Genomic DNA, 20,135 nt, shown 5'->3' on the forward strand with positions numbered 1-20,135 from the left:
GTGAGCAAGTCCTCCAGCTGCCAGTTACATTTTCCTGGAACATGGGGATCCATCCAGGAATTACAGCGGCTCAGACAGGCTCTGGAACCCGTCAGGAATGAGAGTGGGCAGCTCTGCCTCAGACACTGGGCCTGAGGGTCACAAGACAGAAGCCCAGAGACACCGTGAGCTTGAGACACAGAGAGAAACCACCGAGGTTGGCGAGAGGCGGGCAGCGGGCGTTGTGCATAGGATGCGTTGCTGTGGGCACTGTGGACAAGCACTGTGCTGGGATGGGGATGACTCCTGCCTAACAGGCCCCTTCACGCACCCAGAAAGTGCTCCCTGGCGAGGTTCAGCTTCGAGGCCTGGGTCTGGCCTGATGGTGGAATTCAGCATGGCTGTCGTGCCCCACCACATGGGAACTGGGGCTGCAGGCCTTTCCCAGTGATGGCATCTGCCCTGGGATTAGCACCCTGTCTCCCCACACCAGGGCTCTCAAGGGCCTCTGGGCGAGGAGGACTCAGGAGTATCAGGTAACCCACGGGGCGGGGGCCACTCTGAATCCCTGGGGGCCAGGGCGACAGCTCAGGCTCCAGAAAGCCAGTGGCTCCGGGCTGGGCTGACTTATCGAGTTGGCAGGAAAGGAAAAACTCCTCCGTGCGGGAGCATTCCACAAAAGGCGCCTGACTCTCCCTGCACTTGCGCCTCATTAACATTCCGCAGATGTCACTAAGGACTCAACACCAACAGGCTGAATGGACAGCATCATTTAGGGCTGCTCCGTATTCAGCAAACAGCAAATGATGCTTCTCCCCACGCCCGACCTGCCCATTAGCATTTGCAGAAAGCCCCCATTTGCATCGCGACAATGGTCTGCCCCTGAATCCGGAGTTGTGGGGGCACTGGGCATTTGTTGGCACAATTGTCCTTTGCGCCCACTCTAGTGGCCAGGCGGGGAGCACGTCCCAGGGGCTCACCAGTGATGTGGCCGGGTCAGAGCCAAATCTCAATGGCATGTGATGAGGCCACGGGTAGCCCAGCACCCAGTGAGGTGGGTGCTCAGGCTCGATCTTGCCCAGCCAACTCCCAAGGAGGATGTCCACCAGTAGCCCCAAGAAGCAGGGAGTGGCTGCAACCCCTCTCCAGAATGCTTTCCGCCCTTCTGCCAGGGCACAGTGACCAGACGCAGGACCCATCATGGGTCAGCCGCCTGCAAACCAAGAGCTTGGCGGGCCAGGCGCCAGCTGCCCATAAGCACAAAGGGTCAGGAACAACATGAACTTGTCATCCTCTGCTGTGCTTGAGACAGTGACATTATCCTCACAACTACGAATAAGCTGGAATGTTCTGGTGGGTGCTGGAACATTCTGCTGGGTGCTGGGAAGAGGTCCAAGAGAGGAGGGATGGACACAGAAATGACAGAAGAGCAAATGCACAGAGCACTGAGGAAGGGGACAGCTGCGGGCACACGCAGTGCTGGTTCTGGACCCCTGGTCCCCACTCCACCAGGAATGGGGGGTCAGCATGTATGTGCTGCTTCCTCTCTGCCAGACTTGGGGCACCAGACACACAGTATGACCAAGGCAGGGCCTGGCTCTCAGCAGCCCAGAGTCTGGAACAGAACAGGAAGAGGGGTCCCTCCAGGGTGGGGGCAGGCCTCCTGGAGGGACATGCCATGGGTGGAAGGAGCCCTAGGACTTTGACAGGCAGATGCTGGGCCAGCAGGAGCCAATGCAAGGCTTGGAACACCTGACGTCCATGGGACCATAGCAAGTGGTCTGGGAGAGCAGTGGGCATCCTTGAAACCCCAGTGGCCCTGGCCAGCCCTGGTGGGTCGGAGCTGAGGGTCCAGGCCCTGTCCCCACTCCTCATCCTATATGAAGGCTTCTTACCAGAATTGTCACAGCACTCCACCAAGAAATGGTCTGGCCTCCGCTCCTCTGAGACGAGGTCACACGTGATGTGAGGGACCATGAGAGTCCTCTCTCCGGGACTCACTCCATTGTCCTTGTCCAGTTTGAACTTTTTTTTCTTTACCTAAAAAAAAGACAATGAATTGGCGGTTCCTGGGCATCCTGTGCCAGGCCCTCCGCCGGCCCCAGAACACCCACCCAGGGGCAGCACCAGCTGGGCCCCTGCTCCAGCACCCTCACACACAGACGAGGTGGGCAGTGGCTTATGGTGCTGCCAGGGTTCCTGTGGGGCTCAGCCCAGTTGCTGCCCTGGGAGTTCATGGCCAACATGGGCAGGTGGCAGGAAACTGGCAAACATAAATATATAAGAACACACCAGGGCAGGTGGTGACAAAGGCTGTGGCCAGCAGGGGGTCAGAGCCTGTGATGAGAGGGTCAATGGGGGCCAGCAAAGACTTCTTCGAGGAGAAGACTTGAAGGAGGTGAGGGAGCAGGCCATGTGGGAATCTGGGAGAATAGTCGAGCATAGGGAACAGTGGGTTCAAAGCCTACAGAGGCAGCCAGAAACGGGCAGAAGCTGCCAGCCGACCTCATCCTTCATTCACTACTCCAGTCAAATCCAGAGTCTCTCGCCTCAAGCCTGCTGGAACTCCCCCGCACTGTGACCTCAAAACCCTCTTCCTCGAGCTGGGATGCCACCTCCGTCCCCTGCCGCCTGCCATACCCAGCACGGAAAGCCCAACATCAAGCCCCTCTCAAGAGCCTTCTCTCCAGCAGCTGGCCAGAATCCAGCCTGTCCCATTCCTGGGGGCTTCCTCTGGACCTCCCAAAGCCCCGGCCTTGGAGCAGCCAGTCCCACATGCTCCGGAGCCTGGGGACACTGGCATGGCGGGGGCCCAGCACAGGGTGTACACCCTCAGTGACTAGAATGGTGCTGACGTCCACTGTGGGCTACACTGAGCTGAAACACCAGGGTCAAGTCCTAGCCGGGAGCTGTGGCTCTCACGGCCTCCCCACCCACTAGTGAGTGCCCCCGTTCTGGTGGCAGGTGGGGGCTGGTTACCATGGCAGACTTCTTGGGCTTGGGGCTGGGGGAGAGCAGAGCGTGGCTCCGGGAGGGCTTCCGCACGTAGATCTTCCAGGTGGAGGAGTCGGGATTCTCAGCTGCGTAGCACCTCCACACCGTCTGAAACCAGCAGAAGGGAGAGGCTGTCCCCTGCTGAGCGCCGGACGGGGCCTCAGGCAGAGAAGTTGCAGCCCACCCCGAATCCTGCCCGTGCATCCCTCCTGGCAGGACAGCCAGGCATCCTGTGTGCCAGCCCCGCCTCTCCCCAGGCTCAGGGCATGGTCCCTCACCTCCCAGAGCCTATTCATGCCCTAGACAGCCTGGCTTGGCCCCTTCCTATGTCAGGCAGCTCATGGCCTGACACACTGACTGTCACTTGCAGCTCAGACACCACAGAGGCCTTCCCCTGTGAACCGCAATCCATCTGCCACCACCTCCACCCACCAGGCCCTCCTGCACTCAGGCCCCGCATAAGGCCCTGGAGATGCCTAGTTGTCTGCCTCCTCTCCAGGCATGCACGGCAAGTGCACAGGCAGGTGCCGAACTGGACAGCGGGGGTCCATCCAGTGAGGACGGGCTGCAGCAAAGAGGTTGGGGGGGCGCGACCAGGCAGAGTGTGAGGAGCAGGGCCCCTGGGGCTGGTGGGAGGAGAGACTGAATGGCCAGGAAGCAAGGCCCCTCTCAGAGACACAAGGCAGGGCCCACGGGTCCCAGCACCATCCTGCAGTTGGGAGGAGCCTCCGGATGGCACATGGGTCCATTCTAGAGGCGACTACCATGCAGGGGATGACCCAGAGGAGGAGATGCCATCGGCAGGGGACCTGAGGGGAGGCCGTGCCACATCTAGGTGGGCAGAGATGGGACAGTAGGGGGTGCCACGAGCTTCCTATGAGGATACATCCTGGGGGTCTTGTCACTGCTGGCGGCCATGGGAGTCTGAGAAGGACGAGGTAGGGACTGTGCTGGCACGCTGGCAGGGTTCCTGGGGTCAGTCATCTCACCCTTGTGATGGGAACCCAGGCAGACATGGCAGCCAGTGGGGGGCATGTGTAGCCCTCACATGCACCCAGGACAATCAGGAAAGGGCCACAGGCCCACTGCCACATCCATGCCAAGCTGCCTCCACATCCCACGGTCCCAAGCAGCCTGTGCATGTCCTACCCGCAAACACGACATCACCTGGCTGCCTCGTGCTTCCTTCCTTGGTTCACACCATGTGCGCTGACCTAGGCCCCAGCTCCAGTCTTTCTGCCGTGGGTGCATCTGCACCCCCTGAACTCACCGGTAAACCTGCCTTCTAAGAGATGCTCATTCCCGAGGTGTGCGATTCCTGGGAGCAGCCCAGGGCTCCTCAGGACAGCCACCCGTGTTCCCGTCCTGCAGGCGGTCTGCCCATGGCAGGCTGGGCCGGTTTTACGGGCCTGATTTATGGTCTCCCCGAAAGGAGAAACTGTGGGGTCATAAAACTGGGCCTGAGAGGGGCCTGGCCCCTCAGCTTTACGGCCACTTTTATTTCCTTCCCGTCCAGGTATAATGTCCAGGCCCCAGACGGTGGGTTCCGGAAGGGCTTCAGAGGAGCGAGCAGAGACCCGGGCTGAGCCACGGCTCTTAGGCTGAACAACGGACAGCTGCCCACCCCTCATTGGGGCCCTGCCGGAGGCCCCTGGGGGGCATTCAGCTCTGGGTGCGCGGGGCGGGGGCCACATGTGCGCTGCTGCTGCCCCGCTAGGCAGAGGGCCCCACATCCACGGCCAGATACATGACGACACCCATGCTCCAGAAGCCCCTGCCCGGCTGCTCCTCAGGCAGGCCCTGGGCCCACTTAGCCCCTGCAGGGGCCAGCGACTAAGACTCTCAGAGACAAGATTTTCAAATGGGTCTTGTGCGTTAGTCTTCGTTTGCATTAAAAGGGCTGCCCAGTTCTCTGGTGTGTTTTAGGAGCCTGGGGTCACAGACCAGAGCTGAGTGTCTGGGGGCTCAGGGCCACCTGCCTCCTCGCCCATCTCCAGAACCTTCCTTTCCCCACTGCTCTCAGGCTTTGCCTCCTCAGGTCCCCCAGCCCGGGAGCCTCTGGGAAGGTCTCCTTACAGCAACCTTGGGGTGAGGGGAGTGAGAAGCTGACTTGCCTGGCTCCTCACCAGGCAATGAGAGGCCTCAGGGCACATGGAGCCCCTTGCCCACCACCGAAGGCCTGGCACACTGAGCCACGGGCCCTGTGGGGGCAGCTGCTGGGTCTTCTGCAAGCTAAGCGGGCACTGTGAATGCAGAGGGCGGCCCGTGCTGTCAGATCGCTGGTCCTCACCTCCCGTCACCCAAGAGCATTGAGCCCCGTGGGTGCTGGGAGTGGCCCAGAAGGCACTGAGGCTGCACAGGCAGGGCCCTGACCCCTGTGGGGGAGGGCCACAGGGGGACCCATTGCTCCTCCCTTCCAGACTTGCCCCCATGCAGAGCAGGGGCGGCCATAGAAAGAGGAAGAAGATGAGGGAGAGAAATGACACCAAGGCTGGCCTCTGCAGCCAGGAGGTGAGGGGCCCAAAGAACCAGCCGCACCAAATCCAGGACCGGCCAGGCCACCTCCTTGTCCCCCAGCCCAGCCTGCAGAATGTGACCCTCAGTGGGAGCTGCAGTGGATGGTGGCGGACTCCCCCGACTTCTGGGCCCACCCTACCAGCATTGCTGGATGGTTCCCGGCAGCAGAAGTTACGACAGGTGAGCACGTCTGTGCTGCGAATGTGGTTCTTCCATGTTCTGGAGAGATCTGAGCACACGGTCTCGGGAGCTTCATGGGTCGGTCACTTCAGGGCGGAGAGTGGTTCCTGACTGCCAGAATGGACGCTGGCTTGTATTTGCCCAGACGGACACAAGGCAACATGATGGCCATGTGGGAGGACAGCAACAAGGCCGCCGCGGTGGGTCACCTGAATGAGCGAGGCTGCCGCCGGAATCTGCCGGTTGAAGTGTTTCTGCCTCTGCTTCTGCTGCACCTTCAGGGCAAAGCCCGAGCCGAGGATCCCCTAGGAAGGGACAGACACCAGGGCTCGGGTCACACAGGTGACCACTGGTCGGGCCTGGCCTGTAGAACGCAGGAGCTGGGGAGACAGGGTGGACACTGGGTCACTGGCTTGGGGAGGCCCGGCCCGCTTGGCACCGCAGGCCCCACAAACGAGGCTGGCACCTCTGGCTCAGTCAGTCTGCCTGGGCAGAAGGCAGCCCCATCCAAGGGGGCTGCTGCTGCCACCTCAGGATTGCCCCTGTGATAAAGAGGACTAGCTCATTGGGGAGGGAGCTCCCCACCTGCAGAGGAGATCAAGTCATATACCTACACTTGCACATGCATGTGCATATACACACACATACTATCCTATGTGATGTATTTACACATGCACATACACTACACACATATACTGGACAGCACACACATGCCTAGACACACACAATACACATATACACATATGCCATACATGTACTGCACAGAGACAGCACATATACACATCCATGATCTATAGACACACATACATATGCCAATACACACCCCATGTATACCTATGTGACACATATACACACATACACATGCACACACGTACACACACTATGTGGTCTATAACACACATGCTCATACTATGCACATACCACACATATACACGCATAACACACATGCCGACATACATACATAGTGAACTAGAGGATTCTAACACACACAGTCTATGATTTCTGGAAAGGACATGGATGGAAGCCCCTCCCAGGCAACAGCACAGGACCGCTCCCTCCCTCACCAGGCACATGGACCCCACCTCCGCGGTCATGTTGAAGCCACATTGGCACCTCCTCCCTACCCTCAGGGACCAAATAAGCTAGGCTGCACCCCACCGTCTGCCACGAAAGACCCAGCCATCACCATCAAACCATGCTAGGCTGCCTCCTACACTTGCTACAAAGGACCCCACTGGGGGTTGGGAACAGGAGGGCAGGTGGCTTCCAGAGGCCCTGTGGCAGGTGAGCTGGGTTCTGAATGTGCCGCGCCATGAGTGAGTCTGTTCACCGGGGGACCCCTAGCCAGCCCCAGGGTGTAGAGGAAAGCCAGAGAGCGGTGGAGATGCCACGCAACATGGAGCACCTACCGCCGGGAGTGCGAAGAACGAGATAGCGAAGACGGAGAAGCAGGAGGCAATGGTCTTCCCGACCCGCGTCTGGGGCACTTTGTCTCCATAGCCAATGGTGGTGACAGTGACCTGCAAGGAAGAGGGGCAGCAGTCAGCAGTCAAGGCCCCAGAAACTCAGGATGAGCATCTGTCCAGCCCGAACCCACCTCCACTCAAGACCTGCCACCTTGTGAATGGAGGCCAGGGAGACATCTCATCACCAGATGGCCAAGTGGCTTGGCCAGAGGACCAGTGCCAGAGCAGTGGACAGTTGTGTCTCCCAAACTTAACACTGCAAAGGAAGCACGTCCACCGGGCTGTGCACAGGAGCTCAGCACCAATGGAGGACCAGGGCCCGCCAGCCGGACAAGCAGGCCAGGAGGCCCACCCCATGGGAAGGCCAGGCGTGGCCTCCCTGCTCCACCCATCTGCCCCATCCCCAAGGAGGTCCACCACCCAGGCCACCGACGTCGCTCTGCGCCAGCCCTCAGAAGGCCGGAAGCTCCCACTGAGGCTGGTCCTCAACAAAATGCCAGGATGGGGATGACATGCCACTTCCTGGCGCCACCCCGGGCACCAGATGTTTCGTTTGTCCTTTTTTTTCTGAGAGAACCAGACGCAGTTCGATCCTTCTTCTCGGTGGGGGAGGTGTCCATCCAGGGTGTGGTGGGACAATGGGAGTGAGGGGCTGCTCCCACCCCGCCCCCACGCCCACACCAGGCTCGCTTCCTACTGGCATCTGAGGTTTGCTCTCTGGGGCCTCTGCCGGCTGCAAATGCCCCAGAGTCTGGGCTGTGGGGCTGCCTGCAGGGTGTTCAAGGTGCCAGCTCCGAGCCTGGCAAGGGGACTTGGGGTGGCCCAGAGTCACAGCTTATCCTGTCACACACTCACATCCACACACCAAGGCAGCAGTCACGGTGGTCCTGTGAGCAGGCAGCCTGGCTGGCACCCGCCTGCCCCATGGGCTTGCCAGCCTGGCTTCTCCTCTCCAGGGCCTCCAGTCCTGGCTAAGAACTGCCTCTGGCAGGCCCAGGAAGGTCTGTACGGTGCCCTCATTCCGTCCCCTGCCCCATGAGGCTGGCACAGGGCGTGGGGAGGCCATTTGACAGACTCTGACGGAAGACAAGGCCCAGAGAAGAAACAGTGAGTTCTACAGTGGTGACCACCCACTCACCCCAGCCCCCCAGAGCCCTGAGTCCTCGGGCCTCCCTGAGCTCTCCACCAGCCACTGAGGGCGGAGGGAGGGAGCAGAGAAGCCCAGTGGCCACAGCTGGGCAGGGACACACACATGTGCACATGGACAGAGACAGACAGGCACACACGAATCAGAATCACTTGAGCCACCCAGGAAAGGCCCGCGGGAAACGGGAGCCACGGAGGAGCGGGGCAGCAGGAAAGGGCGTGGCGCAGAAGACTGAGTTACACCAAGGGCAAGTCACTTCCTGGGGAGGTATGGCCACGTGGTGAGCTCCCATGAGCGGGGATATTACAGGCTGGCCGCTGCTGAGCCCCCCAGCCCGACCGTGCGTCTGTTTATGGTCCCCCTGCTTCTGAGAGCCATCTCCCACAAGTGCCCCCATGGAGCATTTCCCTGCCATGTCAGTGTCCCTCAAACACACATCCCACAGACAGACGCTGAGGGCACCGGGCCTCCTACTACTGGGCCTTTTAAAGGGATCCCCGAGCCTGTGCACGTGGGTGCACACTCACAAATGTGCTTCACACACGCGCGCTAAGACATGCAACAGCCTGATGTGCTCAGGCAGCAGCGTGGCACACACAATCACATGCATCTCAAACACACACAACACAACAAGGTCACATGAAGGGGGGCTGGCACACTCGTCAAGCCCAACTCTCTGGGCACGCTTAGGCCCAACAGCTTACACACACACACAGGCATGCACCCCGGACCACGGCCTAGGCACCTGCAGGGTGCAGCAGGGGCCACGGGCAAGGCCACTGGCAGGCTGGCAGACAAAGGGGCCTGGGGAGCCCAGAGCCCCCAGAGGGCCTGCACCCCACACGTGAGGCCCGGGTGCATGGAACCAAGGCAGAGGGAGCTGCCAGCGGGGCGGGGCATCCAAGACACCACACCCAGCCCGCTCGTGGAAAGCACAGTCGTCTTTCATAAAATTATTTTATTTACATAATCATATGATGGGTTTCCTATTATTTTAACGAATGAATATAGAAACCTTTTTAAAATTTCTCAGTTTTATTTTCTAATGTGGTATCAATAGTTAAAACCCACATAAACAAAAGCTCTCTGGGGTCTTCAATAATTGTTAAGAGTGCAAAGGGGTCCCGAGACCCACAAGTTCAAGGATGGCGCCACGCGGGGAGTGAGAGGCAGGGTGGCCTCCGAGACGTGCAACCAGGGAGGCGCAGGAGGCGCTCCCACGGGGGGAGAGTTTAATGGGCGCCTGAAACTCAGGCCTCAAGACAAATAACATGTAACGTAACATTTTAAATTACCAAAATTAATGCAAAAAAACCCCCACGATGACTGGGAACCGGATGTAGGTGGGGGAGGGAAGGGGCTCACATGGAAGGCCCCGAGGGCAGAATGGAGCCTGCGCCCATCTCCCCCAGCAGACAAGAGCCCTGGAGGGGGGGACCCCCATCCGCGTCCCCTGGCCCCCATGCCTGGTCCCAAGCTGCCCAGGAGGTGCTGGCACTCCCTGCTGGCCGGGCGGTGGGCAGAAGTGGGAGAGCCCCGGGCCAGGTGTCCCCCAACCCCTCCGTGGAGGGCTAAAGCCCAGAGCTGGGAACCTCAGCCTCCCCTCTCAGACCCTGTCACAGACCCTCTTTGTCAAGTTAAAGACATCCTTTCAGCTCTTTGAGGAAATGGCCCATCCCCGCAGAGCTGTTTGTTTTTCCTGAATTCACAGACACAAGCAGCTCAGGAATGGGCTGTTTTATAGCTGCTGTGCTCAGAACTTGCCCTCGATGGCAGGCCATCCAGAATGCAGATCTGCACGTCCGTCCCCCAGGCCCACAAACTCGGGGAGACACAACCCAGCCGCTGCAGCACACACTCCCCCCGCCCGGTGCCGCCTGGGCCATGGCGCACACAGGCTGGCTCACACGAACCCATGGATGGCATCCTGCCCATGACAGGACCATGGAGGCGGGCGGGGGGGTGGGGGCAGCCAGGCCATCCTTGTCCTCCCGGGAGTGGGAGCTGGAGTATGTCCTGCACCGTTTGTGTCTCTCCTTTGTGTCTTCACTCACATTTTGAGGACAGGAGGCAGGAGAGAACCTTCCAGTTCCCCCCCACACACGTTCTGTCCTGAAAAGCTGGCACTGGCACCATTTTATTCTCTCCTTTGTAAACAGCCTTCCCTTCAAGGGAGATAAGGGCCTGCCCGGAAACCCCACCTCCACTGTGGAGGCCGTCAGCCTGCGGCCACCCCAGACCAGGCCCACCTGGAGATGTCATGGTTGTCCATCCAGAGGGAAAGGGCAAGAGGACGATGCCAACGCAGACACTTAGGGGCTCACATCACAGGTGGCACCTCTGATGGGCAAACTTGAGATGATGCTATGCGTTAGGCACCATCTTACAGAGGGGAAAACTGAGGCTGGGGGTCAGTCACTGTGCCTGAGATCTCCCCACTGGTAAGTGACCGAGCTGGCACTGAACCAAGGCCCACATGACCCCACAGGCCATGCCATGCCATGACGTCAGGAGGCCTGCAGAAGAAGCCTGAGGCTGGAGGCTGCTGCCCCGTCACAGGCCCAGGCCTTGCGCAGCCTCCGGCCACCGACCTGCCCGGACGAGGCTGCAAAGACAGAGCCAGGGAGAGGGCAGCCTTGGGGAGGAGAAGCGTGGACAGAGGGGCAGGCTGCTGAGAGGCAGGGCTGTCTCAGGGCAGCGAAGGAGGAGCAGCGGTCCTGGGCTCTTGTGCCCAGGGGACGCCCAGCCCCGGCTTGTCGTGGGGCTGCCCCAGGAGACCCCAGCCCAGCTGGTGGAAATTGGCCGTGAAGGGGGCAGACGCCGGTCCGCAGGGGCCGAGGGAGCAGCCCAGGCCAGCTTGCAAACTACGAGCAAAAACAAAAGCTGCCCCAGACCCCAAAATAAACCCACTTCCTTTCAGCAGGAAAAAGGAAATCGATGAACACAGATCCGTGCTGGCCCGGGGCTTCTCGTCCCTTGAGTTTATCTTCTCCCTCACAGCAACCTTGGATCCTGGGCCCGGTTGAGTACCGTGGCCCCGCTCAGCGTGGCTCACAGGCCCTAGCACCCCTACACGGGGATACGGACTACAAGGACTGATGAGAAGGGCCGTGCCCAGGGTCGTCCTGCAGAACCACTGGGTGGGGTCAGGACCTCCCTCACCCCTCCTCCTGAGCGGGAGCCCCAGACAGAGGCTGACATGACGCCGTGGACACCCTGGGTGCCGGCCAGGCCACGTCTACCCCGCAGAATGGCCAGGCTCAAGGTCCCACATGTTGGATGCCCAGGCGACTCTGCCTTGAGAGCTCAGTTCAGATATCACCTCCTCAGGAGGCCCTCCTGGATTCCCAGGGCGGGCAGAGGAGGTCCTCCACGGACCCAGCAAATCTCTGTGTGCAGACCCCGTCTGTGACTCCGAGAGCACAAGACCAGGACTGCCCAACCCCTGCTGTACCCTAGTGCCATGCAGAGCAGCCTGCAGCGACATGCCTGACATCACATCCAAAAGTAAAGAAATGTGCCCTCGTACCAAGAGCCAGCCTCGCCAAGAGGCCCGCGGCGTCCAAGGAACGTCTTCACAGCAACAGAAACAGCCGCTGCCTTCCCGGGATCACGGCCCACTCAGTGAGCCCCACAGTGGCCCTAGGAGGTTGACCTGTTGTCTCTCCCATTGTACAGATGGGGAAACTGAGGCACAGAGCAGTCATACGCTCTGCCCTGGCCCCAGAGCCAATGTGGTGGTGCAGCTGTCTTTGCACCCCAGGAAGCTGACTCCGTGGTCTGCCCTCCCCATCTCTGCCTCACTGACCTGCTCTGTCATTCATTCATGAGCCCCTGCCCTGCTGCCAGCCTTGCCCAGGCCCTGGGAAAGGGAATCAGACACACAAGGTCCCTGGGACGCTGGAGGGGCCGCTCTGTGAGGAAAGTGCTGCAGGCAGGTTGGGGGGGTGGGGAGGCAGGGGCAGAACAGGACCCTCAAGACTAGCAGGACTAAGAGTGTGATTGGATCATGGCAGCCATAAACACTTGAGTGTGAATTAGCTTGCTGTAGGGTCATCACCTGGTGTCTAGCTTTGGGGAGCACCAAGAGAACCACGGCTGGTAGCGGCCCTCTAAAATTTACTACAGCCTTTACTTTGTCCTCGTCCTCTCTGGGTGCCTGGCGCCCAAGGCTTTCTGTGTTCTCACGGACAACTCTCCAACAATCACGGAAGTAGGTACTCACACCCATTTTACAGATGAGCCCAGAGATGTTGGGTAACCTGCCCAGGGCCACATAGCTAGCTGGTCGGTGGTGAAGCTGGGACGCAGTACCACGTCTGACTCCAACCCCCAGCTCCTGACCACTACATTACCCCACTGCCTCCTGTTTCACTGTTTCCTGATGCTGACCATGTTTCTTCCCCTCAGGATGAAGCTGGAAAGTTCTTACCCTTGCTGACATGAGCTGAACCCCACCCCAGAGGAAACCAATTCTGTACACCACCCTCACGGGGCCTGCCTTGGCCATGTAAGAAATCCCCCCAGGTGTCGGTCAGTGGGCAGTAAGTACAGAGAGATGGACCTGCTTTGTGGACTCCTACTCATCCTGCAAAACCCAGCTGTAAAGGCCTTTCTCTGGCTGGGCTCCCAGAGCCTGCATTTCTCACGCCATACACTATAGTCTACAGAGGAAGGATCATACTGGGGTGGGCAGTGGCCTGGGGACAAGCAGACCCTCTGTTCTCTGCTGCCCAGCACTCCCAGGCCTTGTGCGGAGCTCCCGGCAGAGAAAGAGCCCTGGAACGGGTAGGGTCTGGGTGCTGGGGGGCTGGCCCACCATACCCAGGCCCACACAGCCTCAGTTTCCCCAGCTTCAGACGAGGTCCTGACACTGGCCCTACCCACTTGGCGGTGCTACCAGGGCTTACATAGGAATGTCTGGGAGGCCCTGTCCTCACCCAGGCCCCACTCAGCCCCTAGACCCCTCTGGCCTCCTCCTGCCAGGATGCCGTACAGCCTGGGAAGCCAGGACCCTCTGGAGTCGACGGCTAGGGAGAGAGGGGACAGGAGTCAGACTCTATTTTAGATGGTGGCTGAGACGCAGAGCCGGCTCCCAGCCTTTCACTCTCAATTCTAAATTTAGACGCAGGGGTAAACAGAGCCGGGCAGGCTTCTGATTTGAGAGACCCCCAGGCGCTAAACAGAGGAGCCCGTGTGTGCAAAACTGCCTTTCCCTCCACTCCGACTTTCATACAAACAAACGCAGTTTGTTCCAAGGGCAAAGAAAAAAGTCTTAAATCCTCCCCAAACACCTCAGCAGCCAGGTGTGGGGCGCCACATGTAGGGGAGCAGGGAGCCCTCACACCCGAATCAGGCGTCCCCACCCGGGGTGGGGGGACATCAGCCGCTGACCTGGCACCTTTGCTGGACAGAGTGGAAACTGAGGCTGTGAGAGGAGGGACCTTCTCATGAAGTCCACCTGGGCCACCCACCGTCCTGGGCTGAATGGCATCCCCCCGAAATTCTTGTCCACCTGGACCCTCAGTATACAAGCTTGTTTGGAAATAGGGCCTCTGTGGAGGTGATTAAGTTAAGGAACTCGAGTTGAGATCATCCGGGGTTACCCAGCTGGGCCCTAAATCCAACGACAAATGTCCTTATAAGAGACAGAAGATGTGGCCACAAGCCCAGGAGCACCTGGAGCCCCCAGAAGCCGGAAGAGGCAGGAAGTATGATCCCCTGGAGCCTCCAGAGGGAGTGTGGGCCTGCGACACCTCGATTTCAGGCTGTCCTCCAGAACTGGAAGAGAATACGTTTCTGTTGTTTAAAGCCCCCTAATCTGTGAGACTTCATTGCATCAGCCCCAGGAGACCCCAACACCCACTGTCCCGGGTGCCATGGACAGAACCGTTCTACGCACATCAACTCACTCATTCATTCACACAACAGACACCCACCGGCTGAGCCCAGATGCTGAGGACACCTGGGGCCACACCTATGGCACCCACAGCCCAAGGGGCTTGAGAGCGTCTCCACATGGCGGGTCCCCAGCAGGATTCGCCACCGCTCTCCAAAGGAAACCCAGTGGACGGCACTTCCCATACCCCAGCCGCCCAGACGCTCTATTTTAGGGTCCATCTCTGAGAAGCTGGGCTGGCTCCTGGCTGGCCCCTAGCCCAGGCCTGGGGAGGCGTGCAGACCCAGCAGAGATCAGATATGGCCCAGCTTCCAGCCCTCGCTCCCGTTAGGTGCCCTCTGGCAGCACCCCCCATTGAGCAGACCTCCTCCTCGGCCTGCTGAGGCCGGGGAGCCGTGGACAGTGTCGGGTAGGGGGGTGGCGTCACTCCCCCTTGGGGTGAAGGAAGCCAGGACAGAGGAGACAGAACAACTGCCGGGGCGCAGTTGCAGTTGGCAAACTGGCCCGAAGCCCCGATCGGGGCCGCCCCGGCTTGCGTTTCTTGGGCTCTGTTTGTCCGAGACACGCCAGGAACACAGCCCATAACTCAAGGCTCGGGCTGCTCCCGACCGGACAGCTGCAGGGGCAGCCGCTGCTATGAATGGGAGCCGTTTGCCCCGGAGCCCCGGCAGAGGGGGCCCAGGCGGCCCAGGGGCGCAGGGCCCGGCAGGAACAATGGCCAGGCCAGGGCCCGTGGTGACCGAGGCTGGGGCTGCAGCTGACGGCGCGGGCCGGGGCACCCGTGCCAAGCTGGGCACAAAGGGGCCGTTTTCCCGGCCGGCGGGCGGATGTTTGCACAGGTGTGGGAGTGGGAGCGCCCCGGCCGCGGCCAGGGGCAGGGAGCAGCCCGCGCCCTCAGCCCCGGGCGCCAGAGGCAGGGAGGGCAGCGCCGGCCGAGCCCGCTTATCAGCGCTGTGGCGGGCAGTGCCCCACGCGCCTCCTGCAGCGCGGCGGGTCCCTGGGAACCCTCCCGACTCTGGGTAGCCTGTTCCTACATGGGCCCTGCCTGTCGCTAGGACGGGACCCCTCCGCCAACCACGGGCAAGCTCCCTGCCGGGGACTGAGCCCGCCCACCCAAACCTGCTGGGGCCTGCCACGCCTGGGCTGCGGGGCACAAGCCTGCAGGAGGGCAGGCGGGCAGACAGAGCTGGAACCTGGGCCTTCCCCAACCCAGGAGCTTAGTCTTTGACCTCCCTGAGCAGCCTGGCATGTTGGAAGCTTCCAGAAAACACGCTGACTCAGCCAACATCAAGAACCCCGCTGCGTGCCTGGCCTCACAGGGGTGGGGACGCAGAAACGGCAGGGGCATGTGCCTGCCCAGGGAGCCACAGAGTGGCATCCCGCCCCGCCGAAAAAAGTGGGGATGGGCCTCCCTCCTGGAGGAGGGCGGGGAGCCCCAGGAGAGAGCCTGGCCTGCCCCTTCTGGAAGGGAACGCATTGGGGACAGACACAGCTAGGGCCTGGCACAGCCGTTGTCCCCCACCCACTGCCCCTTCCACCCTGCGCTGCCCCCAAGGCCTCGGCGCTACCTCATGCAGGCTGCAACCCTCTCCTGCCCCAGCCGGAGTGAGCCTAGACATCAGCCAGCCTGCCCCCAGCTCAAAGGGACTCCCCCACGGCCTTGCACAGCTTGTAACCAGGGCCAGTGCCCCACTGTTGTCACCCACGCCACCACTCCAGGCTCAGTTCTAGAGCGTCCTGGGGCACTAGCTCCTTGCACCCCGAGAGCATGTTGAAGGAGGTAGTGTTGCGTGTGCCCCACGGGACAGCCGGGGAGTTCCGGGGCCTGGCTGTGCCCCAGAGACAGCCCACACCCCTGCCTTCCCCTACAGCGAGCAGCCTTCCCAGGCTGCCTCAGGGCCCTGCACTTGCTGTTCCCCATCCCTGTGGGTGGTAAGCTGCCGGCCACCCTGCAGATAATTCCCAGGATCTGCCTCCTCTCCGTGAGGTCGGAGATGTGAGTGGCAGGTTTGGTGCCCTGAAAACTTGCTCCGCGGGCCCACAGTCCAGTGACGCCGGGTTCCCGCCAGCAGCGGCACCCACGTAGCATGCAGTCAGACCTCCTGCAGCTGGCTGAGGCCCCCGGACCATCCACGGCAAACCCGAGTGGTGTTCACCTTCTGCGGGATCATCTGCTTCTGCTTTCCATCCACCTCTCCTGCACAGTGGCAGCTCAGGGGAGCTAAGAGCCACCCAGCCTGGGTCCCAGCCACTTCCAAGCAGAAGCTGGGTGGTTGGTGGAGGGGGAGGGAGCACACCAGCCAGGCTCTGCCCTCAGCTCGCCCAAGGAGTCCCATCTTCGCAGCCAGGGGAGCCCCTGTGCCCCTGGTGCAGAACCCACACTTTTCTGGACTACTTTGCCTCTCAGGGCACAGCCCGCTCTGGCATTACTGCTGCCCAGGGCCAGCTACCAAATTCACAGGCCTGGCGCATGCCACCACGTGGGAGACCTCCTCCATCCGAGGTCCTCCCACCTGTCCTGGGTGCCTTGTTTGAGACATAATGTCAAGCTCCTCGACACAGGGGCAGCTGTGGGGCCAGCACAGGCCCTCAGAGATGCAGGGCACACATCTGACCCCACCGTCCCACATCTGCACCCAGGGTGAAGGGCGGCCGGGGCCTCAGGGCCGGGGTACAGGCGAGGGGACAGGTAGCGGAGGACTCGGGCCCCGGTGGGGCGGGCAGAGCTGGGACCCAGCGTGAGCTGAGGCTCCAAGTGCCCCGCACCCACTCCAGCACCTCTGACTTCCCTCACAAACACAGGTTCAAAGACAAAAAGGTTAGGACGTCAAGTGTGCAGCCACCGAGGGTGCGGCCTTCTGAGTGCTGGCACTGTGCTTAGCCGCTGGCCCACCACACCTGGCCACAGCCAGCTTCAACCCCAAGCCTGCAGGAGGGGTTTTGAGCATTCGGGCAAGGAGTGCCCCTGTTGAGGCACGAAATCTTCAGAACCCAGAGCCCCCCAGCCCATGGGCAACGTCCTGCCCTCTGCTGTCTGTGGCCCTGCAGCCCCCACACTGGACAGCCCTGTCCGAAGTCCCAACTTACTACCCCCCACCAAAGGGCATCTGCATAGCTGCCAAACTCGACACGGCCCGACTCGTTCACGGCGTCCTTCTCGGCCAGGTACACGAAGTAAGAGGAGAAGATGAGGCCCAGGAAGCCAATGTACAAGGTGGTTATCAGCTCCTGGAAACAGAGCGAGCAGAGAAGGCGCCCGTCATCTGGGCTCCCGGGCATCCAGCGGCCTCTGCGAAAATGCCTGGCCAACATCACAGGCAGCGGGGGCCTGCCCAGCAGCAAGTTCCAACATTTACCAGAAAGTTCTACGTAAATTCCAGCATGTTTTACATGCAGACATCAGACTTCAAAATAACTATTTCTCACAACTCTTGTAAAAGGCCAGTGCTGGGTCCTGCCCCCAGGAGTGAGGCGGGCCCCCAGCCCTGGCCTGGACAGACGGTCTGGGCTTCACAGGCTCTGCTGCTGCGGCTCTCTGTCCTGCAAAGCCGTGGTGGGAGGAACGGCTAGGCCCTCTTGGAGGGGAGCAGGTGGGCCACCTCCACCCCCCCGGGGCTATTCTTGATCTGCCCAGTTCTAGATTTCTGAGCCTCCTGGACCTTTTTCCACCTTGCATTTCTGTCTTTTCATTTGCCCCATAGTCTCTTGTCCCCAGCTTGAAGGAACATCATTAGCCTGGCAGGCCAGGGATGCTGGCACCATTGGTATGGACAGAACGGCCCACCTGGCTTGGACTAGGGCTTGGCTGAGCCCCTGCACTGCACCCTGTCTGTCCCTATTCCAGGCCCCTGCACCTCCCCCGGACCACCCACCTGACGGTGGATGAAGACCACGGAGCCCAGCAGCCTCCAGGTGCCTCCCTGGCGGTCGACATGCAGCATTCTCAGGATCTGAAGGAATCAGATGCCCCTGCGAAAGAGAAGTCTCCATGCCCCGTCCAGACCACTCCACCCAGGCACCTCAAAGCCTGGCTCCGAACCTACCCACTCACCATTGTGCAACCCCCAACGCCCCTCACCCCCTTCCTCAAGCACAGGCTGAGGGCTAGGGGCAGACTGCTTCTGGGGGAGGCCCCGGGATCACCCCAGTTTACAGAAGAGCAGACTGAATCCTGGAAATGAACTAGTGCTCGTTCTGGGTCTGGAAGCCAGGCAGCCTAACTCAGCAGGGGCCCCAAGCCGGCCGCCCACCCCAGCACACCAGCCCGAAGCTCTCTCCCCTCCCAGCCAGGAGAGCTGCAGCCCAGCTGTACCTGATGGCTGAGGTGGCAAACACCTGCCCTTTGGAGCCCACGCAGAGGACAACCATGGAGGCCACAACCACAATGAGGTCTACGGGGGACAGTGTGACACCACCATCACCAGCCAGGCAGCTGGCTCAGGGCAAGGAGCCTGGCAGTTGGGTGGGACAGGGCCTGACAAAGGGGAGACAGAGATACCTTGGATGGGGAGACTCAGCCCTCTGTCTCGGGCACATGCAGAGCCCACCTGGCCCCAACGCCCTGGCCCCGGCTCACAGGCCACTGAGGGCAGCAGACACTGACGCCGTACTAAAGCACAGTCAAGACCCCCGCCCGTGATCAGCATCTGAGGACAGGGGACCCTGGTGTGGAGGCTGGCTCCCGTGCTGGGGGACTTGGGATGTCACCTTGCTGGCCTTGGGGTCCTGCCCCATTATAGGCAGGGTAGCCTGGGGGTCTCTCTCTCCTCACGGGTACCCTGCTTGCTGGTGCTCATGGTAGGCGCCCGCCCCACAGAGCCCCCTTCCTGGGGATGGGGCCAGCCCTTGCCTGGGAACCTCGGGGTGAAGTTTCCGTGGGGGCAGGCATGACTCACCAATGATGGAAATGGGCTTCCGGGCAAAGCGCAGCCACCCCCAGATGCCCACGTACTTGCTACGGCAGCCTGCTGACCAGAGGCGGACGGCGTACTCTGTCCCAAAGAACACCACCAGGACGATCTCCTGCGGGGCAAAGGGGCACGAGCTCACCACGTGGCCAGCCATGACACCTGTTCAGGCGGGGCTACTCCAATGGGCAGGCCCCCAATGTGGGAGCCTCTGCTGAGAGACGTCGCAAGAGCAGCCGGTCAGGGTCCTGGTCTGCATCGCCCCTCCGGAGAGGCCAGCGACCCAAGCCCAGGTCCCCTGCTGGTGGACACCAGTGAGGCCTGCTTCTCTTCAGACCAGGGCTTGACCATGCCCAAGGGGACATCCATGCCAGAGCTCAGGAGCAGCTCTGGGTCTTGTGCTCTCGTCTGGCCCCAAGAAATACGACATCTGAAGCCCACGTTCTCCAGCCAGCACTCATTTAAACCACTGAGTCCCCAGAGTGCAGGCCATACATCCCAATTAGGGGGTTGGAGAACATCTGTCCTCATGGACAATCCCTCTGTCACCTCACATGGCCACCATGCCACCAGGGACACAGTGTCCACCACTTGGCAGCCTTCACTGGGGCGCAGGTGCAAGAGCTCCCTGGGGCAGGGGAGCTGGGTCACAGGAGAAAGCAGGGTCTCAGAGGGCGTCACAGTCCTAAAGGGAAGGGCAGGTACAATGTCACCTGTGAAATAATGCCCCCTAGAGGGCCTTCCCATGGCCCAGGCCTCCAGCAGAGACTGTTCCACAGATGAGCCCTATAGTCACGGCACTCTGGGGAGGTGAGGGGAAGCCAGAGAGCAAGGACCAACACCTGGTTTACGATGGACAGGCAGGTGGGTGGAAGGAGAGATGGAGGGACGGAGGAAGAAAGGGATGGGTAGATGGGCCAATGAGGATGGATAGCGTAAGAATTAATTCAAAAGGAAAGTGCTGTACACCAACCAATTGGATACCCGAGACGAAATGGACAAAATCTTAGAAACGCAAAACCTACCAAGACTAAATCATAAAGGAA

At 60.7% G+C, this 20,135-nt stretch overlaps 1 protein-coding gene across 1 annotated transcript; it reads right to left on the bottom strand.

Annotated features, from left to right (window-relative positions):
• Positions 1-1,177: 1,177 nt before the first annotated feature.
• LOC138922879 (potassium voltage-gated channel subfamily KQT member 1-like) lies at positions 1,178-18,141 on the bottom strand. The gene is made up of 7 exons (XM_070259322.1): positions 18,055-18,141; positions 17,270-17,410; positions 7,080-7,190; positions 5,880-5,975; positions 2,959-3,081; positions 1,484-2,019; positions 1,178-1,226 (listed from the first exon to the last, which is right to left on the bottom strand). The coding sequence occupies exons 1-7, from the start codon at positions 18,121-18,123 to the stop codon at positions 1,178-1,180; spliced, it is 1,125 nt and encodes a 374-aa protein (XP_070115423.1). The 5' UTR covers positions 18,124-18,141.
• Positions 18,142-20,135: the final 1,994 nt, after the last annotated feature.

The sequence above is a fragment of the Equus caballus genome, unplaced genomic scaffold, assembly GCF_041296265.1.
Source record: "Equus caballus isolate H_3958 breed thoroughbred unplaced genomic scaffold, TB-T2T haplotype1-0000016, whole genome shotgun sequence".
Classification (NCBI taxonomy): domain Eukaryota; kingdom Metazoa; phylum Chordata; class Mammalia; order Perissodactyla; family Equidae; genus Equus; species Equus caballus.

Bases quoted from the DNA above. Each gene is read 5' to 3' on its own strand.
- LOC138922879 (XM_070259322.1), bottom strand. From the start codon at position 18,123: ATGCTGCATGTCGACCGCCAGGGAGGCACCTGGAGGCTGCTGGGCTCC. The intron at 7,191-17,269 runs GTAAGTTGGGAC...TCTTCCTTGCAG, and splicing joins ATGCCCTTTGGTGGGGGGTA to GTCACTGTCACCACCATTGG. The intron at 3,082-5,879 runs GTGACCCACCGC...TGCTGGTTTCAG, and splicing joins CGGCAGCCTCGCTCATTCAG to ACGGTGTGGAGGTGCTACGC.